The sequence below is a fragment of the Myotis brandtii genome, unplaced genomic scaffold (genome assembly GCF_000412655.1).
Source record: "Myotis brandtii unplaced genomic scaffold, ASM41265v1 scaffold191, whole genome shotgun sequence".
NCBI classification, from domain to species: Eukaryota; Metazoa; Chordata; class Mammalia; order Chiroptera; family Vespertilionidae; genus Myotis; species Myotis brandtii.
Genome location: NW_005357115.1, coordinates 6,137,454 through 6,158,281, shown reverse-complemented (window position 1 = coordinate 6,158,281; position 20,828 = coordinate 6,137,454). Strand labels below are relative to the sequence as shown.

The window sequence follows — 20,828 nt, the reverse complement described above, 5'->3', positions numbered from 1 at the left end:
TAGTCAGTGCCGCCAGCAACCTATGTAATAACCAGAAGCCGTGTGCAATCTCTCTGGAATGTTTCCATAGGGGCTGTTTTAGTCCTACGAACTGAAAAATAAAGGCTCGCCTAAAGATAATTAAACCTGACCTAACACTAGCGATGCTCTGTGTGTCTAAATTAAACAAGAAGGCAAGACATCTTACAAAGATTGCAATTGGGTCTTGTGGTCCTTAATCACATACAAAGTCCTGGTTGAAACCAATCCAGGGCGGCTCAGAGGAATGGTCCTTTCTTTTCAGAAAAAGTGAAACTAAAGCAAGACCCAACCATGGCCACTTAACCCAGCTCCCATTCCCACCCCAACCCTCCCCATTCTGCAAAGCCTGGCTTGAGCTCCTTCCCCTCTCCAGACACTAACCAGCACCCTCTCCTCCGATTCCTCCTGGTTTGAACACCCCCCCCGCCCCACCCAGAATGTAAGTATGCAATGCTGTTTGCTGTTTGCTGCTCTGCTTGCTTATGGAAAGTAGATACCTCCCGTTCTTTATTTAATAAACCCACCTACTTGAGAATCATCTTCTTTTTTGCTGAAAACCCCACATCTAGCACCGAACTCAGAGTCAGGTGAATAACAGCTACTCATTAAAGCCATGCCTACCGGTCACATTTTCTAAAAGTTTAGTGGGAGGTTTATAAAATGACTCTTCACAGCATTCCTTTCATTTGGTGAAGTTAAATATGATTCCCTTTAGGAAAATCAAATGCACAGACATCTGTAGAGTGAGGCGTGTTGTGTTCCCTTGACTAGTGGTGGCACAGGACAAAGTTGCTCCCGTAACTGTGGCTGCTGGGCAGTGGCCTGAGAAAGTGTTAGTAAATCTCTGAACCACAGAGGAAAGTCTCTCCTCTCCCCGGCCTCACCCCCAGCCACCCAGACCCCAATCTCCACGTCAGTTTGGTTATTGTTTTCCCATAAAGGAAACCCATGGTGTCATTCACCACCATGTTGTGCTCCCAACGCTGCCTCACGATGAGGAAGTCAGCCTTGATGTTCTAAAATGCACCAGGAGAACACCGCTGGCCCGGAAGACACCCATGCTCATGCCCCCACACATTCACCAAGGGGTGCAGGGCAGCTGCTCCTCCACAGTGACTGCCCACGCTCCACCAGCTACAGGGGACTCACAGCTAGACTGGCCCCTCCCGGGGTGTTAGTGCACACCTACAAGGTGTGAGGCCGTCGGACAGGCACCGGGGAGATAAAGACATACCGGACACATTTCTCACTAACCTAGAATTATGTTCAAGTGGAGAAAAGAAGAAAGTTGACTTTGATCCTCTATCATCATGTTGGGCCTTTGTGCGTGTACATATACACACAAATGCACAGACCCACAGACCTTTGGCCCTTCGTAAGGCACATAAAAAACAAGGGCAGCTAATATAGTCCTGTGCTTGTTCAGAAAAGGGATTTCCACATTTTCTGAGGATATTTCTTTCTTCTGAGGGATCAGAGGGATTAGAAAAATTCCATTAGATGTGGTTCTCACTCTGGAATGGTGGGGATCAAATAATTACGAAATGGTAGATTACATAAAAGTAACTTTTTTTCATTGCAGGTCTCCTCGGGGACTTACTGAAGCAAGTGTATATTGAGATACTCCAAGAGAAGTCAAGATGGCAGCGTTTCAAAGTATGTGCCACGGAGTCCTTCATTCTTAGAGTTTCCCAAGTGAGGAGGGTTCTGAGAAGCACTCTTTGGGAAACAGTGTGCCAAAGAGACATAAGTTCCCTGAAGTCAGGGTCTCTGCCTTGCTCACCAATGTATCTCCAACACCTGGCACCAGGAAATGATTCGATATAATATAATTAACTAAAAATCTGCCAAATGACCCAATGAGTGACTGTTGAATTCTAAGCGGAAAGACATGCATTCACAATGACATGGGGGTGAGAGTGTGCCAAGCGCAGGGACTCGTCTCTCCATGATGGCACCTTCACGGTCTGGGCTCCCGGTGGGCACAGTAAGAGTTTCAGGTGAGGTTGCCTTCACCTTTGCAAGAAGCCGAGAGCTACAAATCCGTAAGGCATCCTAAGAGACCTTGACCTTTTTTATTTTTTCCCCCTAATAAGAGCTTCATAAAGAATGCTGGCATTTCTCTTCCTCACTCAGAATAAGAAACAACTCAGTCAGAGGTCAGACTTTCTGATGTGGTTACAGATTATCTTTGTTTCTTTACTGCCACCTTCTGGTAACCAGGTTCCTACATGGTAAATTTAAAATGCCGCTTATTTGTATTGCCCTATGGCATTTTAAGCACTTGTTTACATCCTTTACCTCCTATGACATTATGCAAGCTAGGAGCGGCGAGGGTGGCCTTTATTCTTTTTCATTTGCTCTGAAAACAGCATAGAGCTTTAGTGATTTGCGCAGCGATAAGTTAGAGCAGAGCCAGAACGAACCACACCTGTTGGCTGGGCTTAGTCATTCGGCTTTGTCCAGCTACATCTGCAAAGAGTTCCGCAGCTCGCTCTGATCCCCTCACAAGCATAATCCTGGATGGAAAATTCCAGGCCTTTACAAAAGAGGATGCTTTTCAAATACACCCTGATCTTCTCAAGGGCAAAATCCATTCCACTTTACAAGGTTTTTGAGAAAGAATGTAGAGGGTCTATAATTGATCTTTCATCAGACAGTTAAGATGTCCCCCAGCACTGCCCCATGATGGCGACCCACCAGCTTCGGCCTAAGCATACCTTGGTTTGGAAGCAGCAATAGAGTTGGGTTAGGTACGGGTGTTTCCGCGCTAGAGCCAAAATCCTCTTCTCTGTCATCGTGCAGTCCACATCGTCGTCCTGAAGGATGACGTCCTTCTTTAAGACTTTCACAGCATATACTTCGTCTTTGCCTTTGAGCTCCGCCAACATGACCTGCGATCAATCAAAACCACCCTGTCAGTATATACACGTAGGGAGAGAAGAAACACGCATCAATACCAAGTGCTTAAAAACGGACTCCTTTCTATCATTTTAAATAGTATCAAAGCTTTTAAAAATGTCTAGAGAAACTACCCATCCTAATACAGCTACTACCACTTAATTACTTTTAATCTCTAACACGGTGTCTGAGCAAAGAAAAGTTCAATGCACATCTGTTAAATGATTATCTACATGTTTATATACATTTGTCATACTTGCACTTAGAGTATGGTAAATATAGCATAGTGTGTTTTTTTTTAACCAGACAGTATTTCATAAGCATTTTTCTACACAGTCTTCATCTTTATCATGGTGTCTGATAATTCAAGTAAATATATTAGAAGTTATTTAAACTTTTACCTCCTAGGAAACACTTGAGTTACAAGTAATTATTAAGTACTATATAAAAATTGCAAAGAATATTTTTGTACATATAATTTCTTTTTGTTTTTTGAATCATGTCCTCAAGATAGAAAGTGGTGGAAGTGGATTATGGGGCTAAATATTTGCATATGCCTAACTGATTTCCAAAAAGGATGTACAATATAATGTGCCACTAGCAAAGGAGATGTGCTTTAGTTTCCCAGCGATTTACCAACATTGGGTGCTTCACTTAAAAAGCTATGTTGTTCATGTAATGAGTGTGAAATGTTACCTCGGTGCTGTTTTAACTTGCAATAAACTTTTTAAATATTTGTTTTCTAAGTAAATTTCTTTTGTGTGAACTATTTGTCAGTTTCCTCTTACGTATTTGTATGCACTTGGTCCATAAACATACTATCACTTTACTTTCTGTAAAGGTTTTTCTAAATTTGTCTTATAATTTTCTGTTCTTTTTTTTCTATTAAACAGGATTATTTATCTTGTTGTAGTTGAACCTGCCCTTGTTTACCTTTGTGGTTTCTTCTGTAGCTTTAAAGCTGGGAGTTGTGATTCCTTCTCCAGAGAACCAATGAACAATTCTGTTTCTTAAATTTGTTTTATCATTTGATGTTTTTGCACTCATTTCCCTACAAATGTGACAAGCCTTTCTCCCATTCAATAACTAACTCCTCAGTACAGTTCCAGGGTAAATGTTAGAACTAAAGAGCAGTAACTCAGAAGCTTAATGAGGGAATTCGGGATGTTACTGTGAAGGCATTTAGTTGCCCACATAAAATGCAAACTCTTTAAAACTGGCTCACTGTGACGGTGATTTTTCCTAAGAAACAATCTAGATGCTTCAGAATCATCAGAGTTCCCATCCTGCCCACACGCCATATGGAACCCTGTAGCCTTTGAGGCTGCTCGTTCGCCATGAATCTTGCTCACAATGAAAGCTGCTCACATCCTTGAGTTATGCTGGCCAGAGGACTGGGGTCTGCTTCTTATTTAGCCGTCTCTAAAGAATGTGATTACTTCAGCCTTTGCCATTTAAGTAGATCCAGTTACTTCCTGCAGCATTGATCTCAGACTGAGATGGGGCAGGTGAGATGGGCCAGGAACCAAGCTCTGTACCCTGGGGGCTCACAGAGCCATTCTCCTAGGAGTGGAGTGGCTCTGTCCCCCAGCAAGCCTCCTGACCCACAGCCTGACTCGTGAGGGCATGTGATCCCCAGGAGGTCCCAGAGGCAGGTGCCTGGGCTCCAGGGTAGGGCCTCTCTACTCCGGGAGGTCCTCAAAAAACAATGCTCATCCACTCCCAGGCATGGCTTTGCGAACAGCCGAAGAGCCGAATAGCAGAGATCACAGCTGAAATGTTAACCAGTTTCTTCGGCTCTCTGCCTGTCCATCTCTTTTCTTTAAAGAATTATTTTTATTGATTTCAGATAGGAATGGAGAGAGATAAAAAAAAATCAATGATGAGAGAGAATCATTGATCGGCTGCCTCATGCACGCCACCTACTGAGGACTGAGCCCGCAACCTGGGCATGTGCCCTGACTGAACATTGAACAGTGACCTCCTGGTTCACAGGTCAATGCTCAATCGCTGAGCCACACCAGGCAGGCTGTCCATCTTTTTTTTCTAAATGAGCAGGAATTATTTTTCCATCGCACCCCACCTTCAGAATGGTGGCTGATCACCAGGAATGCTATATTTGAGCACCCTCTGCATCCACACTCCATACCACTGTGTCCGTCCCAGTGGGGAGCAGGATAGGGAGGATGGCAGCAAGGGCAGAGGACCCTGATCCAAGAGAGGAGGTGATGATTCCCACTTTCTGGCACAAACAGAGGTTAAACAAAGCGTTTAGTAAGTGCCAGAAAAGTCAGTTACGTAACAGTTAACTTCCACGGTAACATGTGCTAAGACTTGTTTTGAGCCCCAAGTTCACAGAGGGCACACATGCTGGAGTTCATTTTCAAAGTCTATATAATGAATTAAAACCAGAACTTCAGATGACTCTCTGATGGAGGGAAGAACAGTATTGTTACCATTATTGATAATGGAATGCCAAGCACATGTAAAGCAATTTAAACTTTTCAAAGTGCTTTCTCACCTATTATGTCACTTGATTCCCATCCCCATTTGACAAGTGGGCTACACGGAATCCCAAAGAAGGAAAAGGCCCACACTAACGTCCCCCAGACAGTTAAGAGCAGAACCCCAGTTCCTATCTGCTTGGCCTCAGGCCACTTCCACTCAAAAAGGAAGGAAAATAGAACAAGACCAGGCTGAAAGGTTCATCTTATATGAAACAAATGAGGAGGCAGATGCCCAGGGCAGAGAAAATCAGCAGTTTTACCCGCACAGGCCACAGACCTTGCCAAAGCTGCCTTTGCCCAACACTTTGATGAAGTTGAACTCGTCCAGGCCCAAGCGCTTGGTCTGGCCTTGCCGGACTTCACCGTTCTCTCCGGGGCTCGCCAGCTGGCCATCGGTGGACCCTGCTGCCCTGTGCTCCTCCCCTCGGTTGTCAAATGACAAGGCCTTCCGGATGTTGTTTTCAAGTTCTTTTAATTCTAGAGCCGAGGGAGACAAGATAATGCATTAGTGCACAGCTCATGAGTCCTCACCCGCATGAGTCCCCACCATTTTTTTTTGGCTTTTCATAACAACAGATCCGGTATGGCATTCCTTTTTGTTCCTTCATTTACACACTTTCATTGGCACTTAACATACAGCAGGGCCTAGGCATGCAAAGAGGAGGACACAGCCCAGCAACTAACTCCTTCAGTGTAGACTGGGCCACGGCCACCTCTCTGAAAGCCCCCTTTGGCTAGTGGCCTGTCCAGTTGTTCTTGGTTAGTGCAAGAATCCCAGCCTTCTCGGGAACCTTGCGGAGTTCCAAAGGCCACGGATAACCTTTGAGTTTCCTTTGAAGATTAGGGTAACGACTCACTGAGAACTGTCATCACAGTAATCTTGGTGATGGAATTATTTCATCTTCTAAAGGACTTTATGTGGCTTTGTTGCTGGGTTTACTCTAAATACCCATCCCATGCAAGGTTATTTAACAAAACAAGCAAGGAGCTTATCATTAACCAAAGAACTGCTTCCCCACAGGGACATGCTGCAAATGTATCTCAGATGGGGCAGGATTCTCAGTACAATTTCAGGGACGCAAGGCTGTAATGCAAACTCCCTGGGGCTGATAATGCTGGGTGAGCCTTAAACCTCTTCTCTTTGAGGAAGCTTTATTGTGAGCTATTAATTCACCCAGATGCACATTCCTCTTGTAGATATGGGCATCTTGAGCATAATCCAATTTTAAGACACTCGTGAATAACACTGGGATTACACAAGAGGAACATAGACTCTAACACGTGGGAATCAGAATCAGGCATGAGCGACCAGGAGCTTGACCTAAAGAGATCTTCAGCTTCTTTCAGAAGACAGAGGCCCACGGCAGCTCACTCGAGGAACCTGGGATCTTTCATAGATCTGGTGTTTGGCTCCGCTGAGAAGGGGAGGCATGGGGAGAGCTTCTGAGCCTTCCGCTATCCCCCAACCCAATCGGCAGTTTCCTATCATATACTCTTCACTAAATATAACTTTTAGTCTCAGCATAGAGCAAAAAGTATGTTTCCAAGGCAAGTTATTAAATGGATTTTGGAAGATAGAACTTGGGTGTTTAGGGATACTGAAGCTTGAAGAAAATGTCTATGTTCTTACAATGGAGCAAAGAGAAACTGTGTCTTATTTCTGTTTCATAATAATGCCAGGTCTTGCTAAGAGGGTTTTTTTTGTTTGTTTTTTCAAATTTAATGAAATTTTATTTTGACTTGTGAAAAACAATAGTGTTTATATTATTAATATGATTAGAAGAAACTTAATTAATTTGATTTGCTAATAACAATAGCAATTCAGGGACATCCAAAGTCTGGGTTTTCACATTCATCTGTGCACATGTCACTGCTGGGTAATACTGGTACCTGCATTAACTGGGGACAGAGAGAGGCCCTGGGAGGTACTGCGCCCTGCCAAGGCTGGGCAGCACACTGGGCAGAAACCACATAGAAAATGGGTCACCTCCCTCTTACTAGGGCCTCTTTACCATAGGACCTCATCTCCTTGAAGTTCTCAAAGGGAAACAGGAAAACACCCACGCTGGTCCAGGATAATACCTGCTCGTCTGGAGCTCACCGAGCATCATCAGATGCCTTACAAATGGGTTCAGCCTCTTTTGGACTGATGCACACTGTACACGTGCAGCAAGTTAAGCAGAGCAGCACAAAGAGGGACTCAGACCAATTATTTTGTGGCCTCAGGACTGGCACACTGACCCGCAGCTGTTTTATTTACTCCTGGGTACGAAGAGCTGGGTCACATCTGCAGGGTAAGATGACCTGGGAGGCGGGTTTGATGGCACAGACTCGGAGAGTGGGGTCCCTAAGCCAGGAGGGGCATGGTCTTGCCCTTTACCACTGGTGTGGATCCACTAACCTTTGGACAAATCTTTGCAAGTCTCTGACCTTCCACTTCCCACCATGTAACATGGGGACAGTAAAGGAGCACCAGCATAGAGTTGGTGTGAACAAAGAATTTGGATAATGACCACAAAAGGGTCTTCAAGATACCCAGGTGCTCTAATGCAATACAATTAGTCCTGCTCTGCAGATGCGTATTTCCCTCCCCAGTGACGCCTGGTTCTGGTCACCAGAGGGGAAGTTTGAAGTGTCTAAGTCCCTTCTCAGCCTCACCATTCCGCCAGCAGAATCAGAAACCTCTGCCCGGCCAGCGTGGCTCAGTGCTTGAGCATCAACCTATGAACCAGGAAGTCACAGTTCAATTCCTGGTCAAGGGCACATGCCTGGATTGCCAGCTTGATCCCCAATTAGGGCGTGCAGGAGGCAGTTGATCAATTATTCTCTCTCATCGTTGATGTTTCTATCTCTCTCTCCCTCTCCCTTCCTCTCTGAAATCAACTGGAGAGCATTATGCTAAGATTTGGGAGCTGTCTGAGGTTTGTTGAGAGCCGACTCTTCCTGGTGCCAGCATTTCTGTGTAGTCCCAGCATTTTCCCCCATGACTATAGCCTTCCCTCGGGTGCTCTCCTGTCCATCCCTGGATTATGGTCTGCTGACCTGTTCATCACTGCTGCCTCCTCTGAAGGCTCACAGAATCTCCTGCCCTCATCCTGACATAGAAGCTTCTTACTCCCTGCTGAAGTCCCTTGCTTTCCCATAGCTCACCCTCCACCCTGTCTGAGAGTAACAGCCCTTTATTTAATTTCTATGAAGATATAACTGTGTCCTTTTCCCCCCACCCTTGACAATCCCCTGGCCTCCCCTACCCCCAGTGTCTTATGTCCATTGGTTATGCTTATATGCATGCATATAAGTCCTTCAGTTTAATACTCTTTGTAATACTTTAAGCAATAAAAAAAGATAAAAATAAAAATACATTAAAATTAAAAAACAAAACAAGAAACCTCTGATTACTTTACACTCATCCCTATGGGGGGGGAAGAAGATAGCCTGAGCTGAGCTTGAAAGAGGAGCGAGGCCCAGAGCTGGCTTCCTGCCCACTTCTTGCAGTCTCTTCCCCAGCTTTGTCCTATCTCCACCCACCCACCCATCCTGGCCAGGAAAGGAGACGTCCTCCCCACCCATCTCCTGACTCCTGCCCTGATCTCAGGTTTCGGGTGTGATGGTTAGAGTCAGAAGGAACTAAGTCAAACTGAGTGATGCTGACAGGCCTGGAGGCAGACACTGGGGCCCAGTGGTAAGAGAGGGGGCAGTACGCCCTCCCTCTCCTGCACTCGGAACCAGGGAAAAGAAAGAACCACAGCATCGCGTGCTCCTCCTCTCTTACTCAGGCCTGGAAGGGATTTAAGGTAGAAAGGCATTTAGTGCCTTGCCCTCAAGACAGCCTTGTAGAGTGAAGGAACCGCTAATGAGTCAACAGGGCCACTGGCTGTTTCCGGAACGCAGGGCCATTCTTGGGTAAGGAGGCCTCAGCTCCTCTGAACTTCTGATGACCAAGCTCAGAGGTAAAGAAGCAAATCCGAGGGTCTCACCCTGGTCACAAGGGGAGGTGGGTGCTGACTTGGACCGGTCTTCCTCAGAGGGTGAGCCTCCAGAAGCGGGCTGCGGGGACTCGGCACCAGCAAGGAGCTAGAGAGGGGGGAGAGGAAGAGGGGAGAGAGGCGTCAGAAGCGAGGGTGGCGAGTTTCCCTCAGGCCAAAAGCTTCAAGATCCCCTACCCAGCACCAAAGGGGTTCCTGGTGCAGTAACACTGCTGAATTGATCGTCTGAAAGCATAGTCTCAAGGTTTTCTTTGCCAGTTAAAGGGAAGAAAACAAGAGACTTCAGTTTGTTCAATTATTATTCTGCCCAAATACAACTGACCTTTTTAAGCAAAATTCAAGCATACCCCCTTTCATAAAATCTCCCTCGCCTGTTCAAGCGATGCAAGTTACCTTATCCAAAGCAACGTGACACGGTCTTACCACCAGTTTGGCATTTACTCATTGTCTTGTTCAGCTCTAGTTAATACTCTCTGAATGTGTATATTATGTGGGGCTCTCTGCTCAGGTAGACTATGGGTTTTTTTGCAGGATTGTATTGGTATCGTCCTGGTGACTTATACAAATGATACACATACTAAGATGCTCAGTAAATACTTTCAGATGTACTGATATTTGTTAGCAAAGTTTAAAAGAACACTCCCAGTGAACTCTCGTTTTTACACAAATGTTGGCATATCCATTTTTAAGTTCCCATTAAGGTCTGAGGTTTGGATTGAGACCACAGGTATTTCTGTTCCCTTTTCTTCTTGGTCTACCAGCTGTGTGTACATGTCCTTTCTGGATGATGGACTGACTACTTGCAAGGGGCAATGTGAAGGGAATGAAAAATCTAGCAGGCCCGACTTTCCTGCAAAGAAGCCCTTATAGTGTCTGACCAAGGGCACTTGTCTCCCATCCTCTTATACAAACCTGAGCTTATACTTAGTTCACTTAGCTTATTTCTAGCTTTTGCATCAGGGCATTGCAGCAATAAAAATAGCAGGACTGAACTCCCTTTATCTTCTACTCTACTTCTTTCTGAATTTCTCCATGTTGGCTTCTTGCTACCAGGTTCCCCAAATCCAAGATAGACAGACGATGCCCACATAAATATGGGGAAGAGGGCAGGTACTGAGTTTTCTTTTAAATGCTTCATGACAATCAATATTGTCTCAATTTACTTCTAGCAAGGAAAAACAAAAACCCTGTCTCCTGAAAATGGCTCTCTCTAGAGCTCATCAATGTGTGTGTGTGTCCAGCCTTGTAATCACAAGGTGTTTGTACCTCCTGCCTCTTCAGCAGAGCCCTAGCACTCCTGGGTGCTGACATTCTGCTTGCAATGTCAATGCCTTAGGTCAATAACTTAAGTCCTGTTTCAACCAGTGGGGTCAACCAGTGGGGTATACAGAGCTGAGAAGAGCCACCAGAAGCCCAGAATCTCACAGTCAACCATTAAAATAGACTTCATTTCTGCAACTCTTGCAGAAACAGCTTTCTTGATTGGGAAGGTAGAGAAGCAGCAGCTTAAGAAGATGAAAACAATCCACACCTTCCCATTCAAGGGAGAAGGCTCTTCTGAGAGGCACCAGGGAAAAGGCATGGGCAGCTTCTAAAATGAGAAGGGAAACACAGAGCCCTTCAGAAGGTGTTTTACGGCAAAATTTAGAAGAAACACTTAGGGGTCAGGATGGTAGAGGCACCCAGAGCTAGACGTGCTTTTCTAGGGACAGCTTGAGAATGCCTGATGCCGGGCAATGAGGGCCACTGTCCACCCACTGCCACCAGGATTTTCTTGCCCAGTTAACTTGGTTCTGATTTTGTCATAACTTACTTTTTCAAAGATCACTTACATTTTCCAGGTTAGCAGCCAAGGATAAAAAGGGCCTTCAAAGCAAATGCCATGGGTACCCTTTAGCTCTATTTGCATCTGTGGGCCCTGACTTACCAAAACAACAATTTAGCAAACAGATCTCTTCCTACTGACACTCAGAATGTCACATGGACAGAGACAGGGCTTTGGTCTGCAAAGAAAAGCCCAGATGTTTCATGTCATGGGGCATTAACCATGTCCCCCGGGCAGCCGAGTGCCGGCGCTATCACAGATCTTGGCTTGCTCCCTAGAAAAGAATGTGGCTCCAGCTCTTCATCCCTTTATCCTCGTCGTAGTGATAGCAGGGGCAAAGTGCAAACACTGACATTGCTTTCATGCCAGTTCTGGAGGCAGATGCGTCTATTTCCTTGTCTAGAGCTGGCCTGCTTTTTCTAGAAGAAATTCTAAAGTCCTCCTCTAAGCTCCCCTGAGAAACGTAACACTTGAGGCTCCCCCTGCTTCTGGAACTGAAGGAGACTTTAATGTTACCTGCCTAGCCTCTATTTCTTTTCCTTTCAAGCACGTGCTGTTTTGAGTACAGTGTCTCAAACCCAGCAATCTTGTAACCTCACTCCAAGGCACTGCCAGGAAGCCAGCGCAGAGATGTGGGCCCACAGAGAGCTCCAGAAACACCACCGAGTGGCCTGTTACCTTTTTCCTCCTCTGGCCACTGTTGGTGATTTTGTCTGGGGTGACGCCAAGGTCTGCCAGGACTTTGGCGATTCCTCTGGCGTCCACTCCACAGTTGGGAGCCACGTTGGTCTCGCAGCGTCGGTGGACGTTCATCTTGCAGACTATAAGGAGACACGGAAGAGAAACTTCACAGTGTTCATGGCCTAAAACTATATTTTTTTCTTTCTAATTGTTAAGTACTGCGTGTGCATTGATAGGATTTGGGAAATGCAGAAAGACAAAAAGAGGAAAATAAAAATCACCCATCGTCCCATCACACATAACTAAAATCATCTATGAAACCATCACACACAGATAACCACTGTTTATCAATTGAATAAATGTCACATTTGCACTTCCTTTCAGGGAACAGAACACTGACTGTGGAAGAATTTAATTGGCTTATCTGAAGCAACATTCACTTGGATTGTGAACCCAAAGGGGTCACATGTACACGGTCTGTTCTATTACTCTGTTGAAAGGTGGGAATATTACCCAGAGAGGAATGCCCCAAAGAGAGTCTATTAAAATGTCATCTGAGCACAGCCAGCGTGGCTCAGTGGTTGAGTGTCGATCTATGAACCAGGAGGTGACAGTTCAATTCCAGGTCAGAGCACATGCCCGGGTTGCGGGCTTGAGCCCCAGTGTGGGGTGTGCAGAATGAGGCTGGTCAATGATTCTCTCTCATCATTAATCTCTCTCTCTCCCTTCCTTTCAGAAATCAATAAAAATATATTTTAAACAAAAGATGTCACCTGAAAATGAGGATATTGGCCTGGCTGGTATTGCTCAGTGGTTGAGCATGGACCCATGCACTATAAGGTCACTAGTTTGATTCTGGGTCAGAGTACATGCCGGGGTTTCCAGCTCAGTTCCCAGCAGGGGATCTGCAGGAGGCAGCCAATGGATGTTGATATTTCTCTCTCATTAATGTTTCTCTCTCTCCCTCTCCCTTCTTCTTTCTAAAAACAAACAAACAAACAAAAAAACCATACATATTTTTTTTAAAAGAGGACATTGAATGAAGTGACCTCCAAGGCACCTTTCAAACCTAAAATCCAATTTCAACAGAACAAAAGCCATGCCGGAATGTCACTTGACCTACATCACTGAGTTCTTGGTATAGGACATCAAAGGAGAAAACACACTGTTCTGGTTTCCAGTCCAGCATGCAAGGAGTTGGAAGTAGTCACTCTGTCCTAACAAGTAAAAAGCTGAACAAACTGAAAAATCAACAACTCTTCTTGGATTTATTAGATAAGAAGGTCACAGGGCAAAGCGCTGGCCCCAAAATGGAAGAGGCAGGCAACTAAGGTGAATCAGAACAGAAACTCCCAGCAGCAACCTCTGTGGGAACCAGTGCCGTGGTAGGAAAATCTGAACTGAAATTGGCAAATTGCTGGAGTCTCAGAGAGGACAAGTCTGAGGGTCAAAAACTCTAGGCAGACCTGGTCGTAGGGGTTCCGCACTTTTGTGAGTTTTACCAGGTTCCCATGGGGGGGGGGGATTTACTTATGCTTCTTGCAGAAGGAAGGGAAAGGAAACCATTGGACATACTCCAGGGCACTCCAGAGCCTAAACTATTATAGTTTTATCAGATCCTAACTGATCTGAGGGAGGAAAAATACCCAATACCAGCCTGCTCTAGCATCCTTCCTGTCCCACCTATGAGGGGAGAAAAATCTGAACTTATAAGTTCACAGTCCAGAGGCACAGGCTCACTGAAAGACAGATCTCCTCACAGGGCCACGGAGCCTTCCCTTCCCAACACCGCACCATCACTACAGCTCCTATTAACCAGCACATCAAGTCCGATAGCAAGAAAAAAATCACAAGGTGTACCACAAGGGAAGAGACAGATCAAGCATCAAAACCAGAACCAGGGATGCTGGGATTATCAGACTAGAGACATTTAAAACAACTACAATTAAAATGCTGGGGGCTCTGAGCAATAAAGTAGACAGCATGTAAAAACAGATGGGCAATGTTAAGCAGAGAGATTGAAATTCTAAGAAAGAATCAAAAGGAAATGCTTGAGACCAAAACACTAGCAGATATAAAAGAGGCTGTTAGTAGAAGAAAGAATCTCTGAACTTAAAGAAATGTCAATAGAAACTTCCAAACAGAAAAAAAGACAAAAGACTTTAAAAAAAGGGGGGGAACAGAATACCTAGGAATTGTGCGACAACTACAAAACATATATGTTAGGGGAATAGTAGAACGAAAAGAGAGAAAGGAACAGAAGAAATATCTGAAGCAAAAATGACTGAAAATGTCCTTGAATTAATGTCAGACACCAAAGCATAGATCCAGGAATCTCCAAGAATACCAGGTGGCATAAATTACCTAAACAAAAATAAAAGGCAAACAACAAACTACACCTAGGCATATCATATATGAACTGCAGAAAATCAAAGATAAAGAAAAATAATTGTGAAAGAAGCCAGAAGGAAATAACACCTTACCTATAGAGGAGTGAAGATCAAAAGTACACCCGGCTTCTCAGAAGCCATGCAAGCAAGAAGAGAGTGAAGAGAAATACTTAAAGTATTGAGAGGAAACACCAACCTAGAATTTTGTGCCTTGTGAAATTATTTTTCAAAAGTGAAGGAGAAATAAAGACTTTCTCAGACAAAATTATGGGGAATTTGTTGCCAATAGACCTGCCTTGCAGGAAATGTTAAAAAGAAGTTCTTCAGAGAGAAGGAAAATGATGTAGGTCAGACACTCAGATCTACATAAAGAAAGGGAGAGCATCAAAGAAGGAATAAGTGACATTAAAATAAAACTTTTTTCTTATTCTTAATTGATCGACTAGATAACAGTTTTAAAAATAATAGCAGTAATGTATTTGATTATGGTGTTTATACATATCATGTACATAAGTATATATGCTTATGTATAAGTAAAGTGAATGACAGCAATAATTCATGGAGTGGGAGGAAAGAATTAGGATTATTTTGTTATTATAAGCTATTTGCACTACCCATGAACCAATAGAGTGCTATTTGAAAGTGGAATGGATTGTAAATGCATACTGCAAACTCTAGGGCAGCCACTAAAATAAGTAAAAAAGAATAACTGATATGCTAAGAGAAAATGGAATCTTATAACATGTTCAATTAAAACCACAAAAGGCAGAAAGAATGAAAGACAAAAACAGGGACAAAGAAAAGGGGCATTAAATAAAAAACAGTAGCAAAACCATAGTTCTTAATTCAACTATATCAATAATCACTTTAAACCTCACTGGTCCAAATATACCAATTAAAAGAGCTTGTCAGAAAGGATCAAAAAGTAAGACCCAACTATGTGTTGTCTACAAGAAATGCACTTGAATTAAAATACACATATAGATTAAAACTAAAGATATAAATAAAGATATACCATGCTAACACTAGTTTAAAAAAATAAGGAGCAGCTATAGTAATTTCACAACTCTCAGCAACCAAGAAATAGAGGAGAACTTTCTCAACTTGAAAAATCACATCTACAAAAACCTAAAACTAACATTATGCTTAATGCTCATAAAGAACTATTTATCCACAACAGGCAAAGAACTTTCAAAAGTCAACAACTAGAAAATAAACAAGCCAACTGAAAAAATGGGCAAAAGACCTGAGCAGAAACCTCACCTAATAAAATATACAGATGCTATAAAAGCACATGAGAAGATATTCATATGTCATTAGGAAATTGCAAATTAAAATGAGGTACCACTACACAACGATTAGAATGGCCAAAATCCAAAACACTGACAACACCAAATGCTGGTGAAGATGTGGAGCAATAGGAACTCTCATTCAGTGCTGCGGGGAATGGAATGGTATAGCCACTTTGGAAGACAATTTGGTAGTGTCATATAAAACCAAACATACTCTCATCCTGGCCCGCATGGCTCAGTGGTGGAGCATAAACCTATGAACCAGGAGGCCATGGTTCAATTCCTGGTCAGGGCACATGCCCAGGTTGCAGGCTTGATCCCCAGTAGGGGGTGTGCAGGAAGCAGCCGATCAATGATTCTCTCTCATCACTGATGTTTGTATCTCTCCCTCTCCCTTTCTCTCTGAAATCAATAAAAATATGTTTTTAAAAAAATTAAAAGATAAAACCAAACATACTCTTAGTATACCATCCAGCATCACACTCCTGGTATTTACCCAAGTGAGTTGAAAACTTATTTTCACACAAAAACCTGCACACATTGGAATGTTTACAGCAGTTTTATTTATAATTGCCAAAACTTGTAAGCAACCTAAATGTCCTTCAGTAGGTCAATGAATAAATAAACTGTGGTAAATTCATACAAGGCATACTATTCAGCACTAAAAATAAATTAGCTATTAAACCATGAAAAGATGAGGGAAGCTTAAATGCATATTTCTAAGTGAAAGAAACCAACATATTTAATACATTCTATGATTCCAGTGATGTGACATTCTGGAAAAGTAAAACTATAGAGACAGTAAGAAGGTCAGTGGCTGCCAAGGGTTAGGGGGAGGCAGGGATGAACAGGTGCAGCACAGAGGATTTTAGGGCAGTGAAACTACTCTGTCTGATACTATAATGATGGATTCACGTCATTATACATTTATCCAAACTCATGCAATATACAGCACCAACAGTGAACCCTAATGTAAATGGAGTGATAATGACGTGCCGGTGTAGGTTCATCGACTGTAACAAGTGTACCACTCTGGTGGGGGATGTTGATGTTGGGGGAGGCTGTATGTGTATGGGGCTGGGAGTATAAGAGGAAGTTTCTATGCCTTCCATTTAATTTTGCTGTGAACCTAAAACTGCTCTAAAACTTAGTCTATCTCTCTCTCACACACACACACACACACACACACACACACACACACACACACACACACCTCTTTCTGGAATGAAATCAGGCAGGATGGCCAGACCTCCTGCTGGCCTTGCATAGCTTGGTCACTGGCTTCGAGGGAGGGACTGCTCAGATACGGCCTCCCAGCCCCCAACCCAGGCTTCAAGAGTCCCATAGAGCTGTGGAGCTGAAGATGCCCACAGAGCACAGGCAGAGGAGTGGGGATGAGGGGGATGGTGGGAGGGGGCTTTCTCAGAAAATACAGACAAACAAGAAAGCTCCACACAGCCTGGCCGTGGTGCTGACTCCATTAATTGATGTCTGAAAATCCAGACCCAGCATGTACCCCAGGCAACAAACAGCACCCTGTTCTAATTTCTCTGTCCTACTCCCCTTAGCAGCAGCTACACTTGACACTCAGTCCAACTTTACCTGCACCTGACCACCAACCCCCCAATCCCATTCTTTCTTTTTATTGGGCAACAGAAAGGATGGGCATTGAGATCATTGCTAAGGGCAGCTTGTGTGCATAATTTAACCACTGGCACCCTCTGGTGTTGAAAATCTAGACTTGTCTGTCCTAACAAAACAATTAGCCTGGGTTGGCAGGTCAGCAAAATAGAAATTGTCTTTAAAGACTTCTTTTTTTATTTTTAAAAACTTATTTTCTGGGCAAGCTGTGTAGTTGTCTTAATAGGTTAAAAAAATGCCAATGACATGTCAGTTAAAATGGATGACATGAGACTGACTTTGAAAGTGCTTTTAAAAAAAGTCTGGAAACAAGAGGGCAAAGCTGGCTGAGGCTGGAGAACTTGAGATGATTCGGGCAGCCACATGGGGCTCCTGGAGGCAGGAGGGTGATGCTGGAGGCTGCAGACCAGTAGAAAAAAGTGTACGTGCCACTTGGAACCAAAAGAAACCTGTAATGTGGGCTGAACAAACCACCTCAATGCCCCCCACCCCCACTATTGCTGGGCTGCCACTCATCGGCCTAGGCTGCCCGTAAGGCTTCTCTTTCCAGGCTGCCTCTTGGTGTTCATTTTCAGCTGGTTTTGCATGATGACTGAGCTGGGAAGAAACATAGCAGCCTTGCTGGGACGCTTTTGAAAGGGAAATCATTATTCTACCACTACTCTATTTTTCAACACATATTCGTTGAGCTCATACTATGCGCTGGGTGGTGCCTCAGCAGCAGCAGGGTCATCCTGGCCTTCATTCATTTTGGTTTCCATGTTTCCACCCTTTTCATAGCTGAGATTAAAGCTAGGATTGCAACGAGGTGGGTCAGCCTGCTGGGACTTCTTCCAAAGCAAGCAGACAAGGTTCTGAGAACAATGACAGAGCCACGCCTGAGGAGACGGGCAGGCCTATGTGTGCCCGCAGAAGTGTCTTTGTGTTGGGGTGATTTGGCCCTTCGGGGTGGGCCACGGCAATGGTTTGACTTCACAACAGGTTTTAGTCAGCCATGCCATTCTTGGAGATAGAGAATAAACAATTATGACCAGGAAATTGTCTAATTGTGCAAGGGAAGTTGGCAGTGACGGACTGCAGAGTCCTGGGCAGAAGATGAGAAAGGGAGGGTAGAGGGGTAGCTCCATCAGGTCACATGGGCTCCAGTTGTCACCAGATAGGGAATAGGGAGCCCTGATCACACTGGAAATGCCATTCAAAGCTTTCTAGAGACTGTGACTGGCCAGCTGCCTGCTACCCAGCATTGCTCAGATGAAAACGCTGGCTGAATCTCTGGCGACCTGCCATGCATGATGGCGGTCACCAAGTCTTTATTTTTCTTAGACCCAGGCAAGAGGGGCCCCTGCTCTGGCCCATGCTGGCCTCTTCTGGTCATAAGCCTCTCCATAGGTAAGGGGTCTGCAGGGGCAGAAAGACTTGAGGTTGAAAAAGGATCAAAAGAGAGAAGTAAACACAAGGGATGTGGGGACAGTGAAACTCCTCTGTGTGAGCTACTAGAAGGGTGGATACACACCATTACACATTTGCCAAAGCTGACTGTCCATCCATTGATCCCCAATGCAAACTGTGGACACTGGATGGTCACGATGTATCAATGTAGGTTCAGCAATTGTCATAAATGTACCACTCTGGTGGGGGATGTTGATGGTGGGGAGACCAGTGTATGTGGAGGCAGGGAGTATATGCAAATTCTCTGTACCTTCTGCTGCGAAGCTAGAACCGGTCTAAAAATAAAGTCTATTGAGAGGGGAGAGGAGAGGAGGGAAAAGGAGGGGAGCTGGGGGGAGGGTCACAGGAGTAGGAAAGGAGCAAGGGGAAATGGCCTAGTCAGGATAACAGAAGAATAGGAGAGGGAAGATCTGTGAACTTTTGCTGGAGGCCCTACATTCTGAACAGCCTTTGCCTTCTAGTCTCCCTGTGGTCTGACTCCCTCACAGTCCTCTGGGCTCCGGGAAACAGGTACCCTTGCTCTAGGCAGCTTCATTCTCCCATTCTTTGCTTGAGAGTATTTCCTGCCAACAGAGCTGAATACACCGTCTCTGGGCCATGTCCTCTTATAGGGTCATCCAGGGACCCACAGCCTAGCAACGACGTCCGGGTGTCTGGGTTGCTTTCTTAAAATATCAGTATTTATGAGATGATTGGATCTTCATCTGAATTCCCTAGATAGATCAATAATTAATATATTTACTAAAACCCAGACATGGCCTCATCGGAGTCCCATTCAAAGCAGGCTCGGTGCTTCCCAGCAACTCTACTCAACTCTCCAAAAATTCAGCACTCCTCTGCTAAAAATATTCAAGATTACTGTCCATTCTCTTCTTACTTTTCCTTTGTCATAATGCCATTGAATGTTAGAAAGGATGCCAGCAGGCTCTGTTTCTCTCAGGGCTGGGTGCTAGAATCCTAGAAAGGGAGCCAGGAATGTCTGGGAATCTCACACAGGTCACCAAATGGGCAACAGTCAGCAATTCCTCCTGTCCTGGGTCCAGTCCTCCTCAGTCCCCACCATGGCCATCTCCAGCCTTCGCCACCCTCCTCATGCCTTCCACACCCCTACTTCTCACCTCGACTTCAAAAAGGATCTACTTCAGAAAATAAGGGAACGCTCATCGCAACGCCCTCAACAGATTCAGGACATGGATGAGCATTTTGCCCCCTCACTCCTCTTGGACTCCTATCCCGGACACAGCAAGCCTATCTGTACCCAGGCCGCCCCCTGAGGCATTCCCTCCATCTGGGAGGAGGCCCACCCCTCCTCTGCCCCTGCTGTAGCAATGGTCCCCTCTCCCTCCTGGCTCATTAATCTCTCCTGTCCCACCGTCTTTTCCCTAATTATACAAGACATTCTGAAAATGCTACACCCTCCATCCTCTATTCACCTCTGCATTTGGGCTCCATCTCCACCATCCCATCGAGACAGCTCCTGCTGAAGTCACTATGACCTCTTCGTTGTTCAATCCAACCCCACGTTGCACTCCCTACCTTAAATAACCTCTTGGCACCACCCGTTGCTTCCTTCTTAATTGTTCAATACTCTCTACTTTTTGGCTTCCACAAGGCCATTTCTGCATACCTTTCCTCCTGCCTCTGAGGTCCTTCCCCCTGTGGCTTTTGCTGGCTCATCCTTCTTCCCCCAAACCCAAGGTGCTAGCCTCTCTCTTCACACTCAAGGCACTTCTCCTGGGGATGGCATCTACTCTATCGCTTTAACTACTACTTAGATATCGAAATGCTTGGTCAAAACTCCCCGCCCTGGATTTAAATGAGAATGCCTAGAAGTTGGACAGCTCCATGTAAATTTCCCACAGGCACATCTAGGTAGCATGTCCCTAGCTCAACTCCACATACTGGCCTCCAGCTCTGTTGCCTCTCCTGTACTCCCTATCTCAGCAATGATGTTGCTGTCCTCCCAGCTGGGCCGGGTCACCACATCCAATAAATTACTCCTCAGTGTCACTTAAGTTATTCGCCTCCTCTCTATTCTTCACTGAAGACATTGCCTCATTTCCAATCCTGACAATTTCCCATTGAGATCCCTTTAATGACCAATTTGGTGATGGCCTCAGTTTTCCTTCTTATAC

The 20,828-nt window shown here is 44.8% G+C and overlaps 1 protein-coding gene across 3 annotated transcripts in view; it reads right to left on the bottom strand.

Moving 5' to 3' along the window:
- Window positions 1-20,828, bottom strand: part of PRKCE (protein kinase C, epsilon) — a 447,587-nt gene that overhangs the window by 134,540 nt on the left and 292,219 nt on the right. For 2 of the 3 annotated variants that reach the window (XM_005864779.2, XM_005864781.2), the window contains 5 exons: window positions 11,919-12,061; window positions 10,947-11,006; window positions 9,407-9,503; window positions 5,707-5,906; window positions 2,742-2,915 (listed from right to left, as the gene is read on the bottom strand). In XM_005864779.2, the coding sequence (XP_005864841.1) occupies window positions 2,742-2,915; window positions 5,707-5,906; window positions 9,407-9,503; window positions 10,947-11,006; window positions 11,919-12,061 (674 nt within the window). The remainder of the gene's footprint in view (window positions 1-2,741; window positions 2,916-5,706; window positions 5,907-9,406; window positions 9,504-10,946; window positions 11,007-11,918; window positions 12,062-20,828) is intronic. The other variant, XM_005864780.2, reaches the window with a different exon arrangement.